The following is a 22747-nucleotide window of genomic DNA, read 5'->3' as shown; positions in this document are numbered from 1 at the left end:
TAGGAGGGAAGGTTCACTAGGGCCGGGGGGGGCCCCGCCGTTTCACTTCGCCCCGGGCGCTGTGGAGGAGACGGGGCCTCGGTTTAGCGGGCTTTGGCTTGCCCCGGATTCGTGACTGCGCGGGGCCGAGGTACGGGCCATGCGTGGGCTGCACCTGAGCCCAGGTGGCGTTGGCATTTATCTCCTGAGGCTTGTCGCGTCCTCTCTGGCTCCCAGTGCCGCGGAGGCTGGAGCTGTCATCGGTGTTAAGCGAGGAGCCCCGGAGATCTTCTGGCGGGTAAGGGGGTTGTGAGGCTTCTATGCTTATTCAGCCTCTGCTTTTGTGAATGCAGCCATGGTATCTTGTAGCTGGACACCTGCTTGCTGGGTGTAAGGCTCGTTCTAGATTACCAAACTTACCCGGGAGGTTCCTGGGGAATTGCAGCTTTTAAGTGCAGAGGCAGTGTGTCTGCACTGAGATGATGGTATTGAGATCAGAGTAATAAAGGTGTTTCCTTCTAAAAATAGATAAACAGCTAACATGTAGTTATCTTGCTTAATCAAAGCCAATCTTAGATGCCAACGATGCTGTCGGTTTACAAAGGTGATTAAGAGCAGTCTTTGTTTGGAGAAATGTTGTATAACTTGGTGAGTTCACAACGTAAAATATGTATTTTTAGCAATGGAGGCTCCGTATGATGGCACTGAAGTAACTGTGGTAATGGAGGAAATAGAGAGCACTTACACTTATGCGTCACCAGTGCCGTCTAAGAAGAAAAAGAAGTATAAAAGTACTGGCGATAATGGAGAAAAAGCCAAAAAGCCTAGGTAAGTTCTTTCTGTCTTCATTTAGCACCTGTGTAGGGTATGGGAGCAGTTTTCCTTGTTTCTGATAACAATGAACTTTGCAGCACACTTGGAACACTAAGTAGCGTAAAACTTCATAAATAAAAAATTAGCGTGACACTTTGGGCCCAGTCTGATGTCTTTGCCTTTATGGGTGCTACTGCTGCTCTATCTAAAGTTTGTGTACCCTGGAATAATTTGCCTTAGGCTCTTTCTCCTTACTTCAGTGGTTCTCCTCAGGATCTTGGTTCTCATTTGGTTAAAAAATGCATTTACAAGTAGTAGAATTGAATGTAATGTGCTTGTCCTTTGACCTGGAGGCAAACGTAAACCTTGTAGATTTCTTTTTCCAAAGGAATTTACGTAGAATGACGTTAATGTTCCAGTCTCTGGTTGTGTTTCAGATCTGCTTACCTCCTCTACTATTATGACATTTACTTGAAAGTACAGCAAGAGCTTCCCCACCTCCCTCAATCTGAAATCAACAAAAAGATCAGCGAGAGCTGGAGGTTGCTCAGTGTGGCTGAAAAAAGCTATTACTTGGAGAAAGCCAAGCTAGAGAAAGAGGGATTGGACCCGGTAAGTCATCTTTCTGGCAGTTCTTTGCCATGTGAAGAGAAAGGCACTTAACTGCTTATGCAGCCCTGTGTGTGGGAGAATCACCTAACTGCAGATTCCCGTTTGTATTTCTGCTTAGGACAGCTTATACAGAAACACTGCGCGAGGCCGCTGCCTCTTGCTTTTGCCTTCTGTTTAGTCAAGGGATAATGTTTTGAAATTCAAGATGGATATGTCCAGTACCCACTGACAGGGATGGTAGTTATTTTTGTGTCACGTCTTCAGGGTGATTGATGGTGAAGTGGATGATAAAACCAGGGTTGAGAGGGGTTCTGCAGACTCTGTCATGTGGGGAGATTCCCAGCAAACTACCTCAGAAAAGCATTTGAACTTTAGGCCCTAACATAGCAGGATTGAGAACTGAATCTCTTCCTTTTCTCGTATTCATTTATTCCATGCTCTGGTTTTGCCCACAGAACTCCAAGGTGTCCACTCGAACTGCAGTTGTTCCAGACATTCCAGGTTTCCGTAAGATTCTTCCTCGCTCAGATTATATAATTATTCCCAAAACCACTCTTCAAGAGGACAGGAGCAGGCAGTCGCTGGAACTGTGTGTGACACAGGGTCAGGCAGCGTCCGAAGGCTTAACAGCTCCCACCAATATCACAAATGTCTCCTGTGATGCTGTGCAAAATATCCTTTCTGTGGACTCGAGCCATGTTGGCATTTCTGAGCAGTGCATTGCCATCGAAGGACTAGCAGAAGAGACTGCTTCCTTTGGTCAGCCAGATGCTGTGGAAGAAGTGGTTGCGTCAGAGGTTCTCTCTCACTACGTTGGGCCTGTGACAGAGAAAGTGGCTGGAGATATCCTCTTGGATGAGGCTTCTTTGGAAATAGAAGGGCAACCGTATCAGACAGCTCGAGTAGTTATTGAAGAGACTCTAGTTAGCAGCTCCGCAGACATCTCCAATGGGAGCATCGCTGTGGCCCGTCCTCAGGTTTCAGATGGTGTGTCTGTGGTGACCGTGGTGACTGGGAAGGTAAGCTATTCTAGTGACACTCAGCCTCCTGTCAGCATCTCACCTGAAATGTCTGAATGCTCTTTAACACATTTTACTTGAGATCTTTTGGTGGCTGCAGGAGATCCTGTATTGTCCAGTGTGCTTGTGCTCAGTGGTGTGGGAAACAGCAACTTCTGTAACTTGGCAATTACAGCGTCTCTGCTTGCAGATTGACTCTGCCATATGCTGATATCACTTGTGTCTTAAGATGACTGCTTGAGGTTTTAAAAGTTATTTCTTATGACAGCACTTGGGGTGGGTTTCACAGTTGGACTACAAGATTTTGGGGAGAAAAAAAAGTTACCTCTGTGCTCCTGATAGCTGTTTTCTTGGTTGCAGAGAGGTAGAAGGGAATTCTTTGAAGTTGAGGTGTTAGGGATTGATTGTAGAAAACCTTATTCTGTGAAGAACTGGATCTGCTGTTTTCAATTTCAAGCTGTGAAGAGTTTGGTAATTTCCAGAGTAGACCTGGTAAGGCCATTGCTCTTGAAATGGTCACTCTTCTTTCCTGCTTTCTGTTCTCATTAGTCCTTAAGACATATGTTCAATGGTAGCGTTGATGAGAGGGTGGGACACAGGTCACCATGTCTTTTGTTTTCTGCATGCATTTTCCCTTTGGCTTCATTTGTAGGATGCTGAAGAGAGTAGCTCCTCCACACCCGCTACACAGTTTATTATGTTGCCTTTGCCAGCTCATTCTGTTGTGGAGAACCCACCATCAATTAAATTGGTAAGAAATTCAGAGTCTTGTGTGGTCTTTTAAGGTATGGGTATATTACCATAGGTTTCTCTTAAAGATGTTAGAGTGGGAAGGGTTTGGTCATGGTCCAGTTCTTAAAGGTAATCCTATTTGGAGTCATGATGTCAGTTGATATATATCTTTTCCCTGGTTTTATGCCTTGTGTATGCTGTTGGGGGTCTCTGATGTCCTAGAGTGTCTTATACTGGCCTGTTTCTGCTGCCATCTTCCTCAAGGAGTTCTTGGAAACAGATAGAGTAGATAATGCTATCACAACACATCTGGCCAACAGCAGCTTCTGTGTTGCCCTTTTCAGAGTCTGCATAGCCATCTACGTCCTCTACTTAATTGCATATTTGTCTTCATAAAATGCCAGTGTCCATCCCTTTACGGGCAAGAATCTGCTCTTGCGACCGGGACACGTGAGCTCTCCAGGTTTGCGGATGGCTGTCACTTTGGCCACATGACAGGAGAGGAGCAGTGACCTAAGGTTTTGAGAACTCATGTAACTGCAGATATTTATAGTGGTGCATAGCATGATACTCTTCCAGGTGTCTCCAGGAGAATGGAAATACCTCAGGTTTTTCTTCCTGAGGAGAAGAGCTTAGCTTAAATTGTCTCATTTCTTTGACAACAGCACTTGCATTTCTAGAAAAAAAAAGTCCCCAGTTAGGGACTTACGGCACAACAGCTCCCTCAGGAGTGTTGAGTACAGAATATTGAGAAGTGCTGTGCTGACAAGAACTCAGTGTGTTAATGCAGTTATCCTGGCAAAGATGACAAGTTCTGCTTTAGTTGTCTTTATAAATAGTGCCTGGTGTTACAGTAGTTTATAGCAAGTTACAGTAAAGCACCAGGGACTGCCTGACCACTGCATACAACAGCAAATTACTGATGAAAACTGCCTCTGCATCACAAGTGCTTGTCTTCAAGTCTTGTCGCCCTGTTGACATGAGTCTGTTAATCACATCTTGTCTCACTGTGGCCTGCTGTTTGAATCATTTTTATACCATCTTATTATGACTTTTTCATATTCATAAGAGATCTGTTACATCACTGTAAATGCAAGGTTACCTTCTCCAGTAGGTTATATGCAGTGTTCACCTCTGCTCTGCAATTTGATCTAAATTCTGGTAATACTGAAGGCTCTTGTATAGACTGAGCACTTACACTCGTAGCAGTTATGGTGGTGACTCACTCCGATCCAACTGTGTGGTGGTTGATCAGTAAAAGGGATAATAGAGGAGGGCTGGTGATTTGCTGAATAATGTTTGTAAAGTGCTTACGAGGAAAAAGGGAGCGATGAGCACAGCTTTGTTTTTCAGCCCTGTAGAGAAATTCTTGACAACTCTTGTTTCAGACAACCACCTATACTCGCAGGGGACATGGAAATTGCACCAATCCTGGCTGTTCCTTCACTTACGTCACCAGGCATAAGCCACCAAAATGCCCGACATGTGGGAACTTCCTGGGAGGGAAATGGATCCCAAAGGTAAATATGCCTTTCCTTCCCTGGTTTTCAGGCAAAAAGTGCTTCTTTTGTGAATGCCTGGGATATTTCTAGACCTGTAGCTCTAGCACAGTAGGTCAGATACGGCGGAACTGATCCCTGCACTTGTATTCCAATGCTTGTGCTGGAGCAAGTCACCATTGCAGAGGACACTCTGCCAAGGTGAAGACAGAGGTGAAATCACCACGCCTTGAGTAAAGATGCCACTTGTAATGGCGTCAGTTAGAATAGATGGGGCTGCATTTGGTAACTCTCTGTCATTGAGAGGGGACACATTCTTCTGGCCCTCTGCCTGCATTATAGTTCCTGTGACTGGAAGGCATTGCCTATTCTTCCTGCCACAGCCCTAGCTAACCTTGGGGATTTGGTTGAACCACTTGTTTGTAGAAATTTATCTGTGTTTGAAGTTATTCTATAAGTTAAGGTTTTCTGTGGTCTTTCAACATAGTTTTTTCAACAGAAAGGAGGAATAATTCTTAACTGTAGTAGGTTTGGGAGCTACCTAATAAAGCTGATCTAGTGGAAACTGAAGTGCTGTTGGGTATTGTTCGCTCATGGCCGTGTGTCTGATCATTCATGATGTTCTGACCTTTGGCTGGAAGGAGATTCCCAAGTGTTGGTGGAGTTGTGAAGTTTGTTCGGGCAGAAAAATCTTTCAAAAAACGCTTGCTCCTTAAACCTTGGCCATGTCATGGTAATTAGTCACCTCTGAACAGAAGTGCATTCATTAAATTTCTGTCTGAAACGAGGCTCCTTAGGCGCAAGTTAAAGGATGTTCTCAGTGTGAAAATTTGTATTGATACTCAGTGGCTTTATGTGGATTTGTTCTGAACCTCCTGTGTTTTTTGTCTAGATCCATAAGCATTTAGGGGCAAGAACTTTTTTAGGCAGCTTATAAGCTCTGTAGTGTCTAAGCTGACACCTGGGCTTCCTGCATGGTGGGCTACAAATAATGATGATTGCTTCTTAGCTTTTGTTCTGTAAAGCTGATGAAGTAGATAGGTGGCTAACTGCAAAAACGTGTGTCTGCCTGAACATGGCATGCCTGCTCCTGTTAAATCCTACACTGTTTAGAACTGAAAGGTTTTAGAAGGAGTTTTCTTTCTGGCTTTCAGTTTTATTCTGCTCTTCTGGGAACATATTTGCATAAACAGTTCCACTTGTTTTTATGGTGCCATGCCTTGGGGAAAAACATGCACCAGCAGGTTTTTTAACCGGTAATAACATCAGTAGAACTGAAACTCAAGATATACATACCTTCCTGTTCCTTAGAAGGAAAAGGGACTCGGTTAGAAGATGTCTGTTTTTAAAAACCTAGATTATCCTTCTGAGTATGAAATCTGTGGAGAGCTTAGAATTGTGTTTATCAAGCCAGAAACTGTTTGATTCCATTTCTGATGTCTTTTTGCATATTACTGATTCAGTGTTTCATTGTACCTTCATTGACACCAATACATGGCTTCTACAGCCTTAGTCCTGAAGGTAATATTTTTCTTAAAGTTAAAAAACCTCCCTGAGTAATTCTCCACTTCCTGACTGGCTCAAATGCATGGCTTTCTGAATGCATGTATCCAAAAGATACAAGTTCTCTGTCCCTTTGGTTCCTCAATAGTGGGGAAGAACAGGCAGTGTCAGAGCTGGAGCTATGAAAGGGGAGCATAGGAGGTGGGTCCTTCTTGCAGAGGGTGGTGGGTGAGTTTGTGATGTTGATGCTAAATGGTGATATTTGAGGGAGTTTAAGAAAGACTGATTCTTCAAAGTAAACAGTGTCTGAAAATAAGAGATGAAGGGCCAGGAGGCTAGATAAAATGTTAACAGGGACTTTGCTGTTGTAGGAGATGATGTCTTTCTGCTCTCGTACAGTTCACTGCTTAAACACTCAGGATTTTGATGGTTTGATCCAGCATTAAATAGGCTGTGGCAAACCTGGCATATGTGAAGGGAACTTAGTTATCTGTGAAAGCCTAAAGCTCTGAAATGCGACTATCTCTTTGTTTCCAGGAAAAGCAACCAAAAAGCAAATCTGAGCCAAATTCTGGCACCTCTCTTAAAACTCCAGCAGCTAAAAGAGGTCAACAGTCAGTATTCACAGAACCGGCAGCTGTTGGCGAGAGTACCTCCAAGTCTGCCTTGGAAAGCTCTGAAGCTGTCAGCCAGCTGCTGAATGCTGTGCCTGTTGGAGGGCAAATGCAGGAGACGGAGTGGAAGGAAGTGATCATCTCCGAGGCTCACATTCTCGCAAACAATGTGCTTGCTGAAGACAGAGGGAGTGCTGTTGGAGTGATGCTGGGTCAAGAGAGCCAACGGCAAGGAGACTCTTCTTCGGAGCAGACAGAAAAAGATAGCGTAGGGCTGGGGATGCCACTGTCTTCTGAGGTGCCGAGTCCAAATGCCTCTGCAAAAAGGCCAATGGGGTGAGTCAGTTTTCCATATGTTATGGGAGCGTATGGTGTCTGTTGTGTGCTGATGGGACAAATCCAAGAAATTGAAGGCTGTTGGCAGTGCTTCCTGTAAGACCTGTTCTGTTTACTGTCTGTTTTCTGCCAGTTGGGGATTATTCCTTTAAGATTGTTTTGTCCATTACAGCTATTTTTTTTTAAGTGACAATTAAATTGTAGTCACAGGGCAGATGTATCCTTAGCACTATTTCCCCTTTCTACTGCAATAGCTGTGATTTAATTGTGCTAATAAAGCACAGTTCAGGGAAGAGAAGAAAATTGAGGGTGAAGGGGAAACCATGGAATTTTTTTCCAGTTGTAGCTCTTGTCTTTCAGAACTGATGCTCCAGCTGCTACACACAAAGGACAAGAAGGAAAGAGTAAGCCAAGACCCAAGCCCTCCTTGCTGGCTGCAGCAAGACCCATGCGAGCCATTTTGCCTGCACCAGCCAGTGTGGGGAGAGAAGCCAGCGCTGAGCAGCCTAGCAACAGACAGGCCTTTGCAAATACTGGTAAAAGCAATATTCTCTGGTATGCTTTGGGAGTGGTTGTCTTTCCTCACCACACTGAAGTGGTCTTTGTCAAATAATAAGATATGTCTGAAGGAAGATAGTGACCTACTTAGAAAAAAGCCACTCTTTCTCTCTAACCGAGAGTGCAGGTAAATGGGCCATGAAACATCTGCTTGGGTCATTTCAAGTTTAGAGGAAAAATCTCACATGACTCTGGTCATACTAAAGATGTCAGAATGAAACAGGACGTATTTTCTCATATCTAACCTGCTGCATCCTTTCCCTCCTTCAAGACAAACATTCCCCTGTGAGAACATCAGGCTTGAAGCCCAGTACACTGAAACAATTGGGCCAGTCAATTCTGCAGCCACCAAGTGCCGAGGAGCGAAAGGTACCTGTGGTTTGTTCTTCAAATGCATATTATTTTCCTGTGGGTTTGTTTTTTTTTTTTCCCCGATGAGGGATATGACTTGAGTGGTGAGAAATAGAACACAAAAATGTAGCAGCCTTACGATGATGAGATCTGTGACTGACAGTTTTTATGAGATGGCTCGAAAGCAGTGCAAATAATAGATGGCTGAGAGGAGGAACTGAACTGAGAGATGCTGTTGGTTGCTTTGAGAACCTCCCAGCTACTTCCAGAAGATGTTTTGAGGCTCTGCTAGTGCTTTGATAATCTGACATGCAATACTGAGTACTGAGTCTTTCACCTGTGAAACATGACTGAGTGTGCCAAGATGCTGGAATACTTCTGTTTGAGCTGTAATGCCTTAGTATGCAAAACAGTGTGTTGTAGTCCTCTGATATTAAATGAATATGAATTGATTTCTGTGGGGTAAAAAATGTTAATAGATATTGCTTACAGGATGTATATGTTCAGTAGTAGGTGTCTCACGGGTGTTGTTTTTTCTGCTTTCAACCTTCAGCTCCACAGTGCTTTGACCAGCAGGGCATCTCAGGTTAAAGTAGTGGAGGTCAAACCAGACATATTCCCTTCCTACAAGTACAGCTGCACCGTAACTTTGGTGAGAATTCTTCAGATGGCATGACTTACGCCATGGGGAGTGTCATCTCTGGGATGAGACCATTCTGTGACTTTTGTTTTTCTGGCTTGCAGAAATTATCTTATATTTAATGTGAGACAATCTGTACTTCGTATGTCATCTGTTGACCTAATTCAGGGTGACTGTACTCTGTTGCAGTCATGTTTGGGACTTTGTTAAGAGCTGGATTTTTCTTCATGTCCTAGCATAATCCCCATCCCTTCCTTGAGTTCAGCAGGGAGGATCAGTGGTTTCTGAATTAGTTTAATGTGTGAGTTTTTGTGGTCTCTGGAACTGGTGCCAAAATTTCTGAGTGCCAGTTAAAATATTCTGTGCCAAGTGACAGAGCCTGCTATTTGACCTTTAAACGAGGTGTTATAAAGTGGTGAAAAAGCATATGATACTCAAGCAGACTTTTCTAGAATCTTGTTGCTATGTAACAGTCAAGGTCAGCAAGCATCTCTTTTGTGTCATTCAGGATTTGGGACTGGCAACATCACGTGGCAGAGGGAAATGCAAGAACCCCTCTTGTAGTTACGTGTACACAAACAGGCACAAGCCACGAATCTGTCCAAGCTGTGGATACAATCTTGCCAAAGACAGAGCTGAGAAAACAGCAAAATCCCTGGTAAGGTTCAGAATACTTTATCAAATGGCTGTTGTGGGGTGGGAAGTACCTTAGTTTGCAAGTGCCCACGATAACGTTAATTTTTTCATTATGGTAAGCTTTTCTAACAGAATAATGTCCTATTCAAAGTACTTGTAGATTTGTTTGTACTGTCCAACTCCTGCAACAGTGGTGCTTCAGGCTGAGAATGAGACCGAGTGCGCTCAGATCTACCACTGGATGTCTCTGTAGCTTAAAAATGCTTACGATGTGTCAGTACGTGTTGGGGAAATCACCCCTAAAGCCACAATTGTTCTGTTAGCTTTGAACTTCAGAATTCATCAAGAAAATCCCAAGTATGCTTTGCTTTGTGACCAGTTTGTGGCTAATGTCAATTGAGCTAGTACAGCTTGTATTGGAGCTTCCTGGTTTTAGGGGTTTGTAGTGCAACTTGAGCCTGAATTTATTTCTGGATTTAATATTTTTTTCTGTAGCAAAAAGATGTTTTTCAGTTGTGTGGTGTTCTGCATGGATGTAACAAATTCTGGTTTTTGTTTGTTCGGGGTTTTTTGTGTTGGAAGTTTAAAGGGTTAGCTTTTCTCATACAGAATTGTTTTGGTGTTTTTTAAAAAATAACAAAAAGGAGCTGTCCTATTCTTAGCTGAAATGCTTGCTCAGCATACAGACAAACTACATTTTAGTCTGTGTGGTAATATGACTCTTCACTTGCCTTTTTATTTTGAAGAACATAACTTTGTATAGTGGTTTTTAAAAAAACAAACAAACTGAAGTGGCCTGTGCGAAATTCACACATAAGCAGCTGTGTAAGGAACAGCAGTGTGCTTAGCTCAGCTTGCATTTTGAGAGGCATGTGGCTCGTCTCTTCCTCATTTAGTTTTATCGTATTTTCTGGTTCTAGATCTGTTTAACATTCCTAGCACACAGTTCATTGTTGTCTCTGCGCTTTTGGACTGATCATTTATCTCATTGCTAGACTAGACAGAAAAACAGGTTGAAATGTTGGCAGAAGAGTTTAAGTGATTAAACAGATTAGCCTGTTTGCGTTCTTGCTGTTCTTCTGAGCCACCTAGAGTTTCATTCTCCTGTGCATGTGCATTTTGTCTTGATAGCATATGTGTGTGGGGGTGTGACTAAGGACTATGGTTGATCAATTGTAATTGATTAGTGTATTCTGCACATCGCAGCCTCTAGGTCTCATTTAGCATTTGTCTCCTCTGGCTTCTGGAGAGGTGTGCAAACTGCTGTGTCTGTCTGAGCATGTTATACAGGAGAATGTGCTTGATAACCTATGGAGAAAGGCAGCGACAATTGCCAGGATTATCGAAGTGTTTCTATACCTGTTGATGTCCTCACCCTCTTGATCCTCCATCTCTGCACTAACACCTCAGTTTAGTGGCAAATCTGTGTTAATCTATCAGTATTATAGGAGTTCCTGAAAGGTTGGGCTGTAATAAAGTATTTTTTGTAAAGTAACTTAGGCTTGAAGCTACTGTCTGGGGTCAGTGATTGAGCAGTGGAGTAGAAGTCTACTGGGCATGAAGGTTACTCTGTTTCTGCTACTTCTTAGGACTTCTTTGGGTGTCTTAATATTTCATCCCCATGCTTGCCTAGTTGAACATGTGAGTGTTTGACTTGCTTTCTAGGAGGTCAGTCCAGGTCAATCTGATGTGCTGAACACCAGTGAGCCCCTAACCCCATCCCAGAAAGAGATCCAGCGTCAATCCACCCTGCAGCTGCTGCGCAAGGTAATGCAGATCCCAGAGAATGAATCGGAACTGGCAGAGGTCTTCACGCTCATCCATGAACTCAACAGTTCGCGGCTCATCCTGTCCAACGTGAGTGAGGAGACAGTCACCATAGAGCAGACCTCCTGGTCAAACTACTATGAGTCTCCATCTGCGCAGTGCCTCCTCTGTAACAGCCCATTGTTCAAAGGGGGACAGAAGTAAGATTCTGTTTTAGACTTGTGACTCTTTCAACCTTGTGCTGATATTCTATGTTACAAGCATGCCTGAAATAATATTTGCTTTAGCCCCTGGTGTAAGTGACACTGAAAAACCTATGTGTGCATGGGAAGGGTTTAGCTGGTTAGCAATAAGCTGTTCTGTTTCTCCCGTGCAGTGTAGTTTGTCATAGTTACCGTTTCTGTCCAGCAGGAGAGCTTGATCAAAGAGCAGCTGCTAAGTCTAGATGTATTTTTTTTTTCTTGAAACAGTCTTTTCATTAGTCATCCCTTCTTTGTTTTCCATTCTGATGTTTTGAGGCTGTCAGAGGCAAACTTGTGGGATTATAGATGCGTATTATGTGATTTCCCTTTTCTCTCTTTTCCTGATCTGAATATTTCCTGTGTGGATCTTTTTGCTTATGATGGTTTTGTTCTTTTCATGGCTTAGTGTGGGCTGGAGTGAATCCTTTTTTGGAACAAATGCCCAAATTGAAACCTGAAGGACTTTCAGAAACTACCAGTGTATAGGCTAGATTATTTTAACTAGATTTGTGTAAAAGCCCATAGGATATCTTCTCACTGAGTCTGCCAAACATCTTCTTGTTGCCGAAAGCATGAGCTGAAATGTTTCCCGTAGCAAAATGTCAAGTAGTTTACTGTTGTGTTTCTTCAACGAAAAAGATTTTCTTGATACTGATTATGGATGTTTGCTTTGGTCAGGCTAGCACTAATTGAGATTTTTCCAGCAGAGATACTCTTTATACTCAGTAATTTTTGCAGAACAGTGCTATCTTGCACCCTTTCGCTCACCTTGTGACTTACCAACCCGTGCATTGTACATTCTTGCTTCTATGCTGGGCTGCTTTGCAATGCTCTGCATGTGGGACTCTCATGTGTGCCCACGTAGGCTCTAATTAAACCCCTGCCAGTGGGAGGGAGCTACTTTTGCCTTTGATTCCTATTTTCTCAGGTGAACAGCTATATTTCTGCCACCAGGGCACAACTGGCATTTTCCTCTCTGAAGTTCCTCCTCGGCAGCTCTACTGTAGAGGAGCTGGCCTTTCTGAATCTGTGTGTGCAGGGGCAGGCTGTCAGGTAGAATCTGTTACTAGTCACCATTTGTTGTCCCACAGCAATAGGGCTGACACATCTCCCAGGGCAGCTGGGGCCGCAGATTTTTTCCACCTCTCAAATACTGTGTGCCCAATGTATGGAGCTGGAGGGATGCTCTAGTGCTGTTAAAGAAATGTGAGCAGTGACCTGACTCTGCCAGGGCAATTCATTTTAAAATCTAACTTTTTTTTCCTGGTGTGAAATTATGTGAACTGGCTTAGACTGATACAGTAATGAACTCTTCTCAACTAGAACACGTTAAGTTACTGCAGGACTGGACTGAAAAACCTGTTGGCTTGAGTCCGAGTTGTCTTTTGTTGTCTGTTACAGTTCCCTTGCTGGTCCTCAGGAGTGCTGGCTGCTGACAGCTAATAGATTGCAGGTGGTTACAGCTCAGGTCAAAGTGTGCTTGAACCTGCAGTGTCTGGCCCTTCATAGCTTCACTGATATTTACACAGGTAGGAAAAACGTAAGCATACCAACTTACAGCATGGCTACAGTCTAAACCCTTCAGAAGTCTTGGGACTGTATCAGGGCATTGTCTTTGCAAGTAAATCTGTATTTGTGAGGAAAAACACATAGGAATGTTTTGATGAGGAAGACCATGCCTTGCTTCACCAGTGTAGGTCTCCTCTGTGGAAGTGGTAAATGTTGAGTTCTGCAAGGCAATCCCTGAGATCGTAGTCAAAGACATCTCTGCAGAGTGCTGTTTCTCAGTGTTGACTGGTGAGACTCGAGTGGCTGTCACTGTGGGCCTCCTGCAAGGCAGCGTGGAGCTGAGGAGATGGATTGGCTGCTGTTCCTTGCAGCTTTTTAAATTTAAAGGCAAGTCTGTGAAAGGAGCTAATGTGTGGAGGGAGCAGTCCTAGAAGCACTGTCCACATGTTTCCATTCTCCTCTGAACCATCCTTGTACGAGTATGTTGCGTGTCAGTAAGGAAATATTTGTTTGTGAGGAAGATCTGGAACCCTACAAACAATAACTGTCTTGTTTTAACTGCAGGCCTTTTCAATGTGGGTAACAAGTTGCTAGTGAGCTTGGATCTTCTGTTTGCAATCCGAAACCACATTAAACTTGGAGAGGATCCCAGAGTGGCTGTTGGCAATATTCTCGACTCTGTTCAGGAGCAAACTGGTGTGTTTTCCTTCTTGTTTTCTACCATAACACTTTCACCAAACTGTGACCTGCTGCTGGTTGTTAGGTTATAAAAAGGCAAAATTCACCTATTCTAGTGTGGTATGTTTCTGTTAAATCACTTCCTAAACCCAACAGTACCCCTGTGACCAGTTCTTTGTAACAGTTCTCTGCAGGACAGGTTTGTTTTTATTCTGCATAGGAGAGTTCTGCTACCTCTCCACTGACTAGAGGAAGTGAAAGCTCTAACAGTGGCATGTTCTCTTTTCAGAAAAAAACCTGAGCCCCGATGAGCAGGTTCAGCTCCAGGAACTGCTGTGCAATGGTTACTGGGCCTTTGAATGCTTAACAGTCCGGGATTACAATGATATGATCTGTGGAATCTGTGGCATAACCCCCAAAGTGGAAATAGCCCAGAGAAATGTGGAAAATGTCCTGGCACTGAAAAATATAGAGGTAGGCTTTTCACGAACTTCACATCCTGTTCATGTCCAAAGCAGATCATAATGACTTTTGCTGACTCTGGTCTTCATAATGCACGATAATTACATGAGACCTTTGTAAGCAATTTTTTGCTGATGCCTGGCAAGAGGATGTGGCTGGAGTGGTGATGCCTGTACTTCCTCTTAGAGGTGTTGATGTATGGTTTGGGGAAAATAAGATCCTCCGTCCCTGGACCACAGCTTTTGTCCAGCAGCCTCTGACAGTAGGCCGGGCCTTGGATGAAAGTTGCTGAACTTGTCCTTCTTCCTTTGACACGAAGCCATTCTTTTTTTTCCCCAACAGCAGTTTCCTTGAGGTGCTGTCTTCTCTAATGGGAAAAAAAGGCCTACTAGTAGTATGCGGCGTGTCTGGCTTTTATGTCAAATAAATGGTTTTGACTGTCATCCAATGAAAAGTGATTGTGGGGACCTCTAGGAGCCTGAAGTCATCGTGTTATATTTGGGCTGAGCACTCTCCTGGGTAGGCTGACATAAAACTGTCAAATGAACTATGATTATTTGTATTTGACTAGCATGTTTCTTGCTCTTTCTAGTTTACTTGGCCAGAATTCTTGCCATCAAGTGAAGTGAATGTAGAAGACTTCTGGTCCACAATGGAGACCGAGGTGATTGAGCAGGTGGCTTTTCCTTCTAGCATCCCCATCACAAAGTTCGATGCCTCTATTATTGCTCCTTTCTTCCCTCCACTGATGAGAGGAGCGATGGTGATCAATACCGAGAAGGACAAGAACCTGGATGCGCAGCCAGTGCCAGGTAACTGCTGAGACTGTGCTTATTAAGGGAGTGCTTTACGTGGCGGTGGCTTTAGTCTTTTGGGGATGTTTAGAGTTGAGAATTGATGATTGCATGACTGTCTAAAAGTTACGTCTGCTGAGGGAAGGCAAGAACGCTGGGGTGAGTTCAGCTGTTCTCAGGATACTTAGCAGCTTGAGCTTTGGCCTGCCCAGTGAAGCTTGAATGCACTGGTGTGCTCTGATGTATTTGAGACACGGGGGACATGAGAGTGCTGCACCCCAAATAAGATACAGTCTGATTGCAGAGGGGTACATGCACAACTTGAATGCCAGTCAGTATTTGTTTCATGTTAGGCTGATACTTGGACTGTGAAAGCTGCAGGCAGTGCTTGGTATCTCGGTATCAAGATCTCAATAAAGGGTGAATAAGTTTTTACAGAACTTGAAAAAGACCAGGAGATGGATGCGTTAGTCCCGATCAGTGTTGGCAACATTCAGTATATCCAGGGCATTGACTGCATGTAAGAAGAGACCATGAGATGAATAAGCTCAGATGTACGAGAGCTAAATTTAGTTAGCACCCGGTTCCCTTAACGGTTTGGGTATTAGGTATAAGAAGGAAAACTGGCTTTGCAAGCTTAACAAGTATATGAGTGGGCTTTGCTGACAGGGCTGCAGCTGTTTTGGAGAGTTGAGCTGTAGAAGGGCTACATGGGCTTTTGTGGCAGTGGAGCTCCAGAGAAGGAACCAGGGAGGAGATGTGAAGGGTAAGCCGGAGCTGCTCAGTCCAGAGGCTGCAGTCACGTTTCTCTGCGCTCTTCTGTCACTTGTTTATCCTCACGTCAGTCCAGCCAGTCATTTAAAGGCTACAAACAATGGGGTAGACAAGTGGTCGTGGAGTCTGCAGCTCTGCTGGGCTCAGTCTGGTGACCTCACTAGCAAGGGGTTCAAGAGAAGTGTGGGCTGTGACGCACTTTGGCAATAGGACTGTTCATGGCTTTCTCTTGCTGGCAGTTGGTTGTGCAGTTTCTGCTTCTGTAGTCTTCAGAAGAAATTATTTTGGTGACTTCCCTTCCTGAGAATGAGTGCTGAGACCTGTTTCCTGCCTTTTCAGGTAATGGGAGTGCCTTGGTGAGGCTCCTTCAGGAAGAAAACTTCAGGCTTGAGCTGATAAGCTCTTACAGTGAGGAAGAGCTGCGGAGCTTTCTGACGCAGTGTGGCATCCCCTGGGAGGCTTCAGACACAAAGGTAATGGCTTGTTTGCCCACATACAAGCCTGCAGAAGTGGAGCTGTTCTTCACTGTCTTTTCCTTGTTCACACTTGCCATCTAGATAATTAACTTCTCCTCTGACTGCACTAAGGGCAGGGGTGGGTTAGAAGTGAGTGCCTGCAGATTACAGGGTAACTTACACATGGTGAAATAAATTGAACCTTTGTGGGCTAGAAGGAAGGAAGCCTGTAATTGCCTTGTCACAGGCTCAGCATGGTGTAATTGCTTGTCATCCTCACCGTGCTGAGTACGGGATTAGGAAGTTATTGGATGATGTGCAATTTAGGATTTGGGAGACCTTGCCTGTAGCCTTCTCCCTCAGTGGAGGAGCCCATTAATTTTAGCCACTTACCAACTTTCTCTGGGGCCTGTCTTTTCTAGGACCAGCTCTGCTACTCCCTCCTGGCTCTCTATGAGTTTGTACAGAATGGGACAAGCATCACACAAGCCTCTGATCATCACACAGGAGGGAAAATCTACAAAGTGTGTCCACATCAGGTAAGGAAGGCTGGAGTCAGCAATGTTTGTGGGTTGTTTTTTTGTTTTTGTTTTTTACCTTGCTATTCATTATTATCTGACTTATCAGTGTGGAACTCCCTCACTAAATCAAAACAAGGGAGTGGGCTTTTCTGAGCCTTGGGAATGAAACATGCTGCCTTGGGGGCTTGGAGTCTGAGCAGTCCTGGAGGAAATTTCAAGGTCCCCTAGTTGTCTGAAGCCTGGTTTTGATGTTGCTGCTGAGGTGGAGTTCAAAATCACCTCTTCCTGAACAAGATAAAGTGAATGTGAATGAGGAGGAGGAAACAGAATATCTTTAGGGAAAGTAGCTGTCTGGTTATTATCTTGTCTGGAATACCTGAGAGGAAGCTTAATTTTTTTAAAACTGTATTTTTTTTCCATAGTTCCCATTTTATTGTGCTGTTTGGTGTTAATCCTTTTCTTTCCAGGTTGTATGCGGCTCAAAGTACATAGTAAGAGGAGAAAATGCCCGGGATCATGTGGACTTGTTGGTTTCCTCGCGTCACTGGCCCCCAGTGTATGTTGTTGATACAGCCTCTTCAGTGGCACTGTGTGCAGACGTCTGCTGTCCTGGCCTGACTTCCCAGATGTGGGGGAAAAACCAGGGCTGCTTCTCTGACCCCATGGATCCTCCAACGGTTAGTTACATCTGCCTTTGCACTCTGCTATGCTAGTCCAGTATGGAAAAGTTGCAAGTGAGATTTAAAATGGGGGGGAAAAAAAGCATATGTAACCTGCATTGTGCCTCAAGATAAATTTGACCTGATGAGTGCCTCCCGACTCCCAGCTTTGCCAGTGCATAGCTTCTGAGCATAGCGGAAAGCGTTATGTGTTGCTTTTGGGGCATTGTATTAGGTTGATGCTCCTTAACAGGAAGAGCTGTGCTGGAAGTGCATTGTAACAGTTCAAATCATGAACTTCGGAGCATGTTGCTTATTTTGACACAGAACTCGCTCACCTCAAACTGCTGCTATTACTTGAGAAATGGGAGAGGAAGAGCATTGCTGGTGCCTTGGGATTATCTCTGAGGGCCTACGAGTGAGGAGGGAGTATACAGAACCACAGTTTGTGGCATTTGGGGGAAGCCTGAATTGGCTAGCCCCCCCCCCCTTGTCCTGGGTTGTAGTGCCAATTGGAGTTCAGCTAAATGGTAGTTTTGTCTTGTTGTTCTTCACTGTGGGGAAGTTGCTTCTTGCTCTACCTGGTACGTGTGTCTCTCTCCCAGTATGTGTCCTGCCCTGAACTGCTAGACCAGCACTACAGCGTAGACATGACTGTGGCTGAGCACTCTGTTCAGCACCCAATCACCAAGTCATCGGCACGGCGAATTGTTCACATGGGTTCGGAGCAGAACAGCCACCAAGATCCAACAGCTCGGCATCACTGCATCTCCCTCTGCCGAGAGCTGGAGCCTTACAGTGCCATCATCGCTGCTATCAACGACAGCAAAACTAGCAACATCCGCCAAAGGCCCATCACCTTCGAGAACGCCACACACTATTACCTCTACAATCGCCTCATGGACTTCCTCACCAGCAGGGAAATTGTGAATCGGCAGATCCAGGAGATCGTACAGAGCTGCCAGCCTGGGGAGGTGGTGATTCGCGATGCTCTCTACCGGCTTGGAGTGGCCCAGATTAAAACAGAAACAGAAGAGGATGAAGAGGGGAAGCAGGAGGATGATAGAGGTTGCTGAGTAACAAAATGGCACGCTCTGGTCGTGTGGGCTGGGCCAGCTTCTGCAAGGTTTGGGCGGGTGTCTGGCTTGAGAGTTTATTTTTACAGGTTGGAGATGTGATGCCAGTGGCTTTGACTGCTGTTAATGACCAAAGAGCTGTGTGCTTCCATAGTGTCATGGTAGCTGCTGCGAGCGTGGGTCTGTCGCCCCCCTTGCTGCCTCCCGAGGTGTGCGATGGACCCGCTGCTCAGTGGTGTGAAATGTTGCCCTCCCTGCAGCTGGTGAGCGGAGAAGGGAGAGGTGTTTCTGGTAGTGGGGAGCATGGTCAAGTGCACAGGTTTTTTTTAATTCTGAATCTTGCTTGCTGACTTGTGCGTTTTGGTGGCAGGGCTAGGGGTGTGGGAGCAGGCATGAGAGGCAGACAGCTAAGATTTCCCCCCAAACATTCTGAATAGATTAGTTTAGGACACTGACTCCTGCTTGGAAATCTTGCAGAGCTCATATGCGTGGGCTGCAAGGAGCCTTTAGTTGAGGAGGAGGAGGAGGAGCCATGCAGCTTTAACGTGCTGTATCTGGGGAGCCTCCCTGGAGGCTGCGCTCCTGGGCCCAGGTTTGTGGGTGCTTTGGCTGCAGAAAATTTCTAGAATGGATTGTCCCTTCACGTGAGCACTAATAATTTAGAAGCTGAGACATAGGGTGCGTAAAAAGTGTTCTGTATGTTAAGGTAAGAACTGACCGGGTGAGCCCCAGGGGAGCCAAGCTCGTTGGAGGGCTGTATGAGCAGTCTGTCCGTGGGATCAAGGAGAAACGATGTGAGCAGGGTTCAGTATCCCACCCTCAGAGGAGGCACTGGGAGAGCTGCATCCATGCGTGCAATCTCAGTGCTCTGCTGGGTGTCAGATTTGCCCTTCCTGTGTCTGCACAGCGCTGCGTAGGTTAGAGAAGTCTCGTGCTGCCCAGGTTGCTTTATCAGCTCCTTGAGAGGAGTCAGGCTGAGACCTCTGCCCCTCCAGCGCATCTGAAGAACACCTTGGGCTGCAGTCGTAAAGCTGCACACCTTGTCTGCTGCCAGCTCCCCTTTGCTGTTGCTGGTGGTGAAGGTGAAGGTGGATGGATGTTTGCTGTGACCCGCGGAGGAGAGAAGCGGGATGCTAGGCTGCTTCCCTGCCATCCAGGGAGTTTATCTTGTCTGAGTGAGCAGTGGGGAAGATTCAGAGGCTTGCGGTGTGGTTAAAAACTCCCTTCTGTGAAGGGGAACCTATTGAGTACCGTACTGTTAAAGTAAATGTATTAAGACTGAGCAAATGCAGTAATTATGGCTTGGGGTTTTTCTGTTAAGAACATTAACTTATTATAAGAGACATTAGTGACTTTTTTCAGTCAGTGATAAAGTTTAATAAATTATCTCCAATTTTTGGGGTGAAACTGTGGCCGAGTGACTTGTTTCTTGTGTGTAAGACCTGGAGGACTGCAGGAGGAAAGGGCACAAACGTTGCGTGCATGTACACCATGATTCCAGTCTGCGCCGCTGTGGGGAGCAGCCTGGTATTCTCAGGAGCAAGGTGTTCCGAGAGGAACGGCTCAAGAAATTGCTTGGGCCACCTCTCCAGAGTGCCATATAAAATTATCTCGCTAAATACAGCTAAGGTGTAGTTCCTGTAAGTGGCAGGCAAGGAGCTTCTGCAGGTGGTCAACTCCCCTGGTCTGCCTGCTCTTGTTCTGCAGTCCCCTGCAGGGCAGCTCTGGAGGTGACTTTCAGAGGAGGGAGTCTGCAGCGGGTGGCAGTAACTTCTCTTCAGGTGGTGTTCAGGGGCCTGGGCTGGAGCTCCTGCTGCATCTGGTGCTGATGGGGTTCTGGTGGCAAATGGAGTTAAATCCAGTTGGCGGCCGGTCACAAGTGGTGTCCCCAGGGCTGAGTGTTGGGGTCAGTTCTGTTTCACATCTTCATCAACTAGTTGGACGAGGGGATCGAGTGCACCCTCAGCAGGTTTGCAGATGACACCGCAGAACAGCCACCAAGATCCAACAGCTCGGCATCACTGCATCTCCCTCTGCCGAGAGCTGGAGCCTTACAGTGCCATCATCGCTGCTATCAACGACAGCAAAACTAGCAACATCCGCCAAAGGCCCATCACCTTCGAGAACGCCACACACTATTACCTCTACAATCGCCTCATGGACTTCCTCACCAGCAGGGAAATTGTGAATCGGCAGATCCAGGAGATCGTACAGAGCTGCCAGCCTGGGGAGGTGGTGATTCGCGATGCTCTCTACCGGCTTGGAGTGGCCCAGATTAAAACAGAAACAGAAGAGGATGAAGAGGGGAAGCAGGAGGATGATAGAGGTTGCTGAGTAACAAAATGGCACGCTCTGGTCGTGTGGGCTGGGCCAGCTTCTGCAAGGTTTGGGCGGGTGTCTGGCTTGAGAGTTTATTTTTACAGGTTGGAGATGTGATGCCAGTGGCTTTGACTGCTGTTAATGACCAAAGAGCTGTGTGCTTCCATAGTGTCATGGTAGCTGCTGCGAGCGTGGGTCTGTCGCCCCCCTTGCTGCCTCCCGAGGTGTGCGATGGACCCGCTGCTCAGTGGTGTGAAATGTTGCCCTCCCTGCAGCTGGTGAGCGGAGAAGGGAGAGGTGTTTCTGGTAGTGGGGAGCATGGTCAAGTGCACAGGTTTTTTTTAATTCTGAATCTTGCTTGCTGACTTGTGCGTTTTGGTGGCAGGGCTAGGGGTGTGGGAGCAGGCATGAGAGGCAGACAGCTAAGATTTCCCCCCAAACATTCTGAATAGATTAGTTTAGGACACTGACTCCTGCTTGGAAATCTTGCAGAGCTCATATGCGTGGGCTGCAAGGAGCCTTTAGTTGAGGAGGAGGAGGAGGAGCCATGCAGCTTTAACGTGCTGTATCTGGGGAGCCTCCCTGGAGGCTGCGCTCCTGGGCCCAGGTTTGTGGGTGCTTTGGCTGCAGAAAATTTCTAGAATGGATTGTCCCTTCACGTGAGCACTAATAATTTAGAAGCTGAGACATAGGGTGCGTAAAAAGTGTTCTGTATGTTAAGGTAAGAACTGACCGGGTGAGCCCCAGGGGAGCCAAGCTCGTTGGAGGGCTGTATGAGCAGTCTGTCCGTGGGATCAAGGAGAAACGATGTGAGCAGGGTTCAGTATCCCACCCTCAGAGGAGGCACTGGGAGAGCTGCATCCATGCGTGCAATCTCAGTGCTCTGCTGGGTGTCAGATTTGCCCTTCCTGTGTCTGCACAGCGCTGCGTAGGTTAGAGAAGTCTCGTGCTGCCCAGGTTGCTTTATCAGCTCCTTGAGAGGAGTCAGGCTGAGACCTCTGCCCCTCCAGCGCATCTGAAGAACACCTTGGGCTGCAGTCGTAAAGCTGCACACCTTGTCTGCTGCCAGCTCCCCTTTGCTGTTGCTGGTGGTGAAGGTGAAGGTGGATGGATGTTTGCTGTGACCCGCGGAGGAGAGAAGCGGGATGCTAGGCTGCTTCCCTGCCATCCAGGGAGTTTATCTTGTCTGAGTGAGCAGTGGGGAAGATTCAGAGGCTTGCGGTGTGGTTAAAAACTCCCTTCTGTGAAGGGGAACCTATTGAGTACCGTACTGTTAAAGTAAATGTATTAAGACTGAGCAAATGCAGTAATTATGGCTTGGGGTTTTTCTGTTAAGAACATTAACTTATTATAAGAGACATTAGTGACTTTTTTCAGTCAGTGATAAAGTTTAATAAATTATCTCCAATTTTTGGGGTGAAACTGTGGCCGAGTGACTTGTTTCTTGTGTGTAAGACCTGGAGGACTGCAGGAGGAAAGGGCACAAACGTTGCGTGCATGTACACCATGATTCCAGTCTGCGCCGCTGTGGGGAGCAGCCTGGTATTCTCAGGAGCAAGGTGTTCCGAGAGGAACGGCTCAAGAAATTGCTTGGGCCACCTCTCCAGAGTGCCATATAAAATTATCTCGCTAAATACAGCTAAGGTGTAGTTCCTGTAAGTGGCAGGCAAGGAGCTTCTGCAGGTGGTCAACTCCCCTGGTCTGCCTGCTCTTGTTCTGCAGTCCCCTGCAGGGCAGCTCTGGAGGTGACTTTCAGAGGAGGGAGTCTGCAGCGGGTGGCAGTAACTTCTCTTCAGGTGGTGTTCAGGGGCCTGGGCTGGAGCTCCTGCTGCATCTGGTGCTGATGGGGTTCTGGTGGCAAATGGAGTTAAATCCAGTTGGCGGCCGGTCACAAGTGGTGTCCCCAGGGCTGAGTGTTGGGGTCAGTTCTGTTTCACATCTTCATCAACTAGTTGGACGAGGGGATCGAGTGCACCCTCAGCAGGTTTGCAGATGACACCAAGCTGGGCAGTGAGCGTTGATCTGCTGGAGGGTAAGGAGGCTCTGCAGGGCAATCGGGCCAGGCTGGATCGATGGGGTGAGGCCAGTTGTATGAGGTTTAACAAGGCCAAGGCCCTGCACTTGGGTCACAACAACCACACACAATGCTACAGGCTTGGGGATGAGTGGCTGGAAAGCTGCCCGGCAGAAAAGGACCTG

At 46.1% G+C, this 22747-nt stretch overlaps 1 protein-coding gene across 3 annotated transcripts; it reads left to right on the top strand.

The window, feature by feature from the left end:
- The first annotated feature begins 263 nt into the window (after positions 1 to 263).
- On the top strand, positions 264 to 20634 carry HMGXB3 (HMG-box containing 3). Of its 3 annotated transcripts, XM_035890865.1 has the most exons (21): positions 264 to 277; positions 660 to 807; positions 1230 to 1404; positions 1860 to 2423; positions 3076 to 3174; positions 4544 to 4675; positions 6695 to 7107; positions 7468 to 7643; positions 7937 to 8034; positions 8570 to 8668; positions 9165 to 9314; positions 10958 to 11259; positions 12703 to 12830; positions 13375 to 13506; positions 13778 to 13962; positions 14543 to 14762; positions 15858 to 15991; positions 16396 to 16512; positions 16962 to 17171; positions 17759 to 17897; positions 20232 to 20634. In XM_035890865.1, exons 2-21 carry the CDS (start codon positions 662 to 664, stop codon positions 20561 to 20563), a joined length of 3951 nt encoding a protein of 1316 aa, XP_035746758.1. In that variant the 5' UTR covers positions 264 to 277; positions 660 to 661; the 3' UTR covers positions 20564 to 20634. The 3 variants fall into 3 exon arrangements, with proteins under 3 accessions (XP_035746758.1, XP_009633858.1, XP_035746765.1); XM_009635563.2 differs by lacking the exon at positions 20232 to 20634 and having other exon boundaries at positions 17759 to 18300; XM_035890872.1 differs by lacking the exons at positions 8570 to 8668; positions 20232 to 20634 and having other exon boundaries at positions 17759 to 18300.
- Positions 20635 to 22747: the final 2113 nt, after the last annotated feature.

Source organism: Egretta garzetta, unplaced genomic scaffold (assembly GCF_000687185.1).
Source record: "Egretta garzetta isolate BGI_Z169 unplaced genomic scaffold, ASM68718v1 scaffold270, whole genome shotgun sequence".
NCBI lineage: Eukaryota > Metazoa > Chordata > Aves > Pelecaniformes > Ardeidae > Egretta > Egretta garzetta.
Note: the sequence above shows the minus strand (reverse complement) of the source record. Positions and strands in the feature narration are given on the sequence as shown.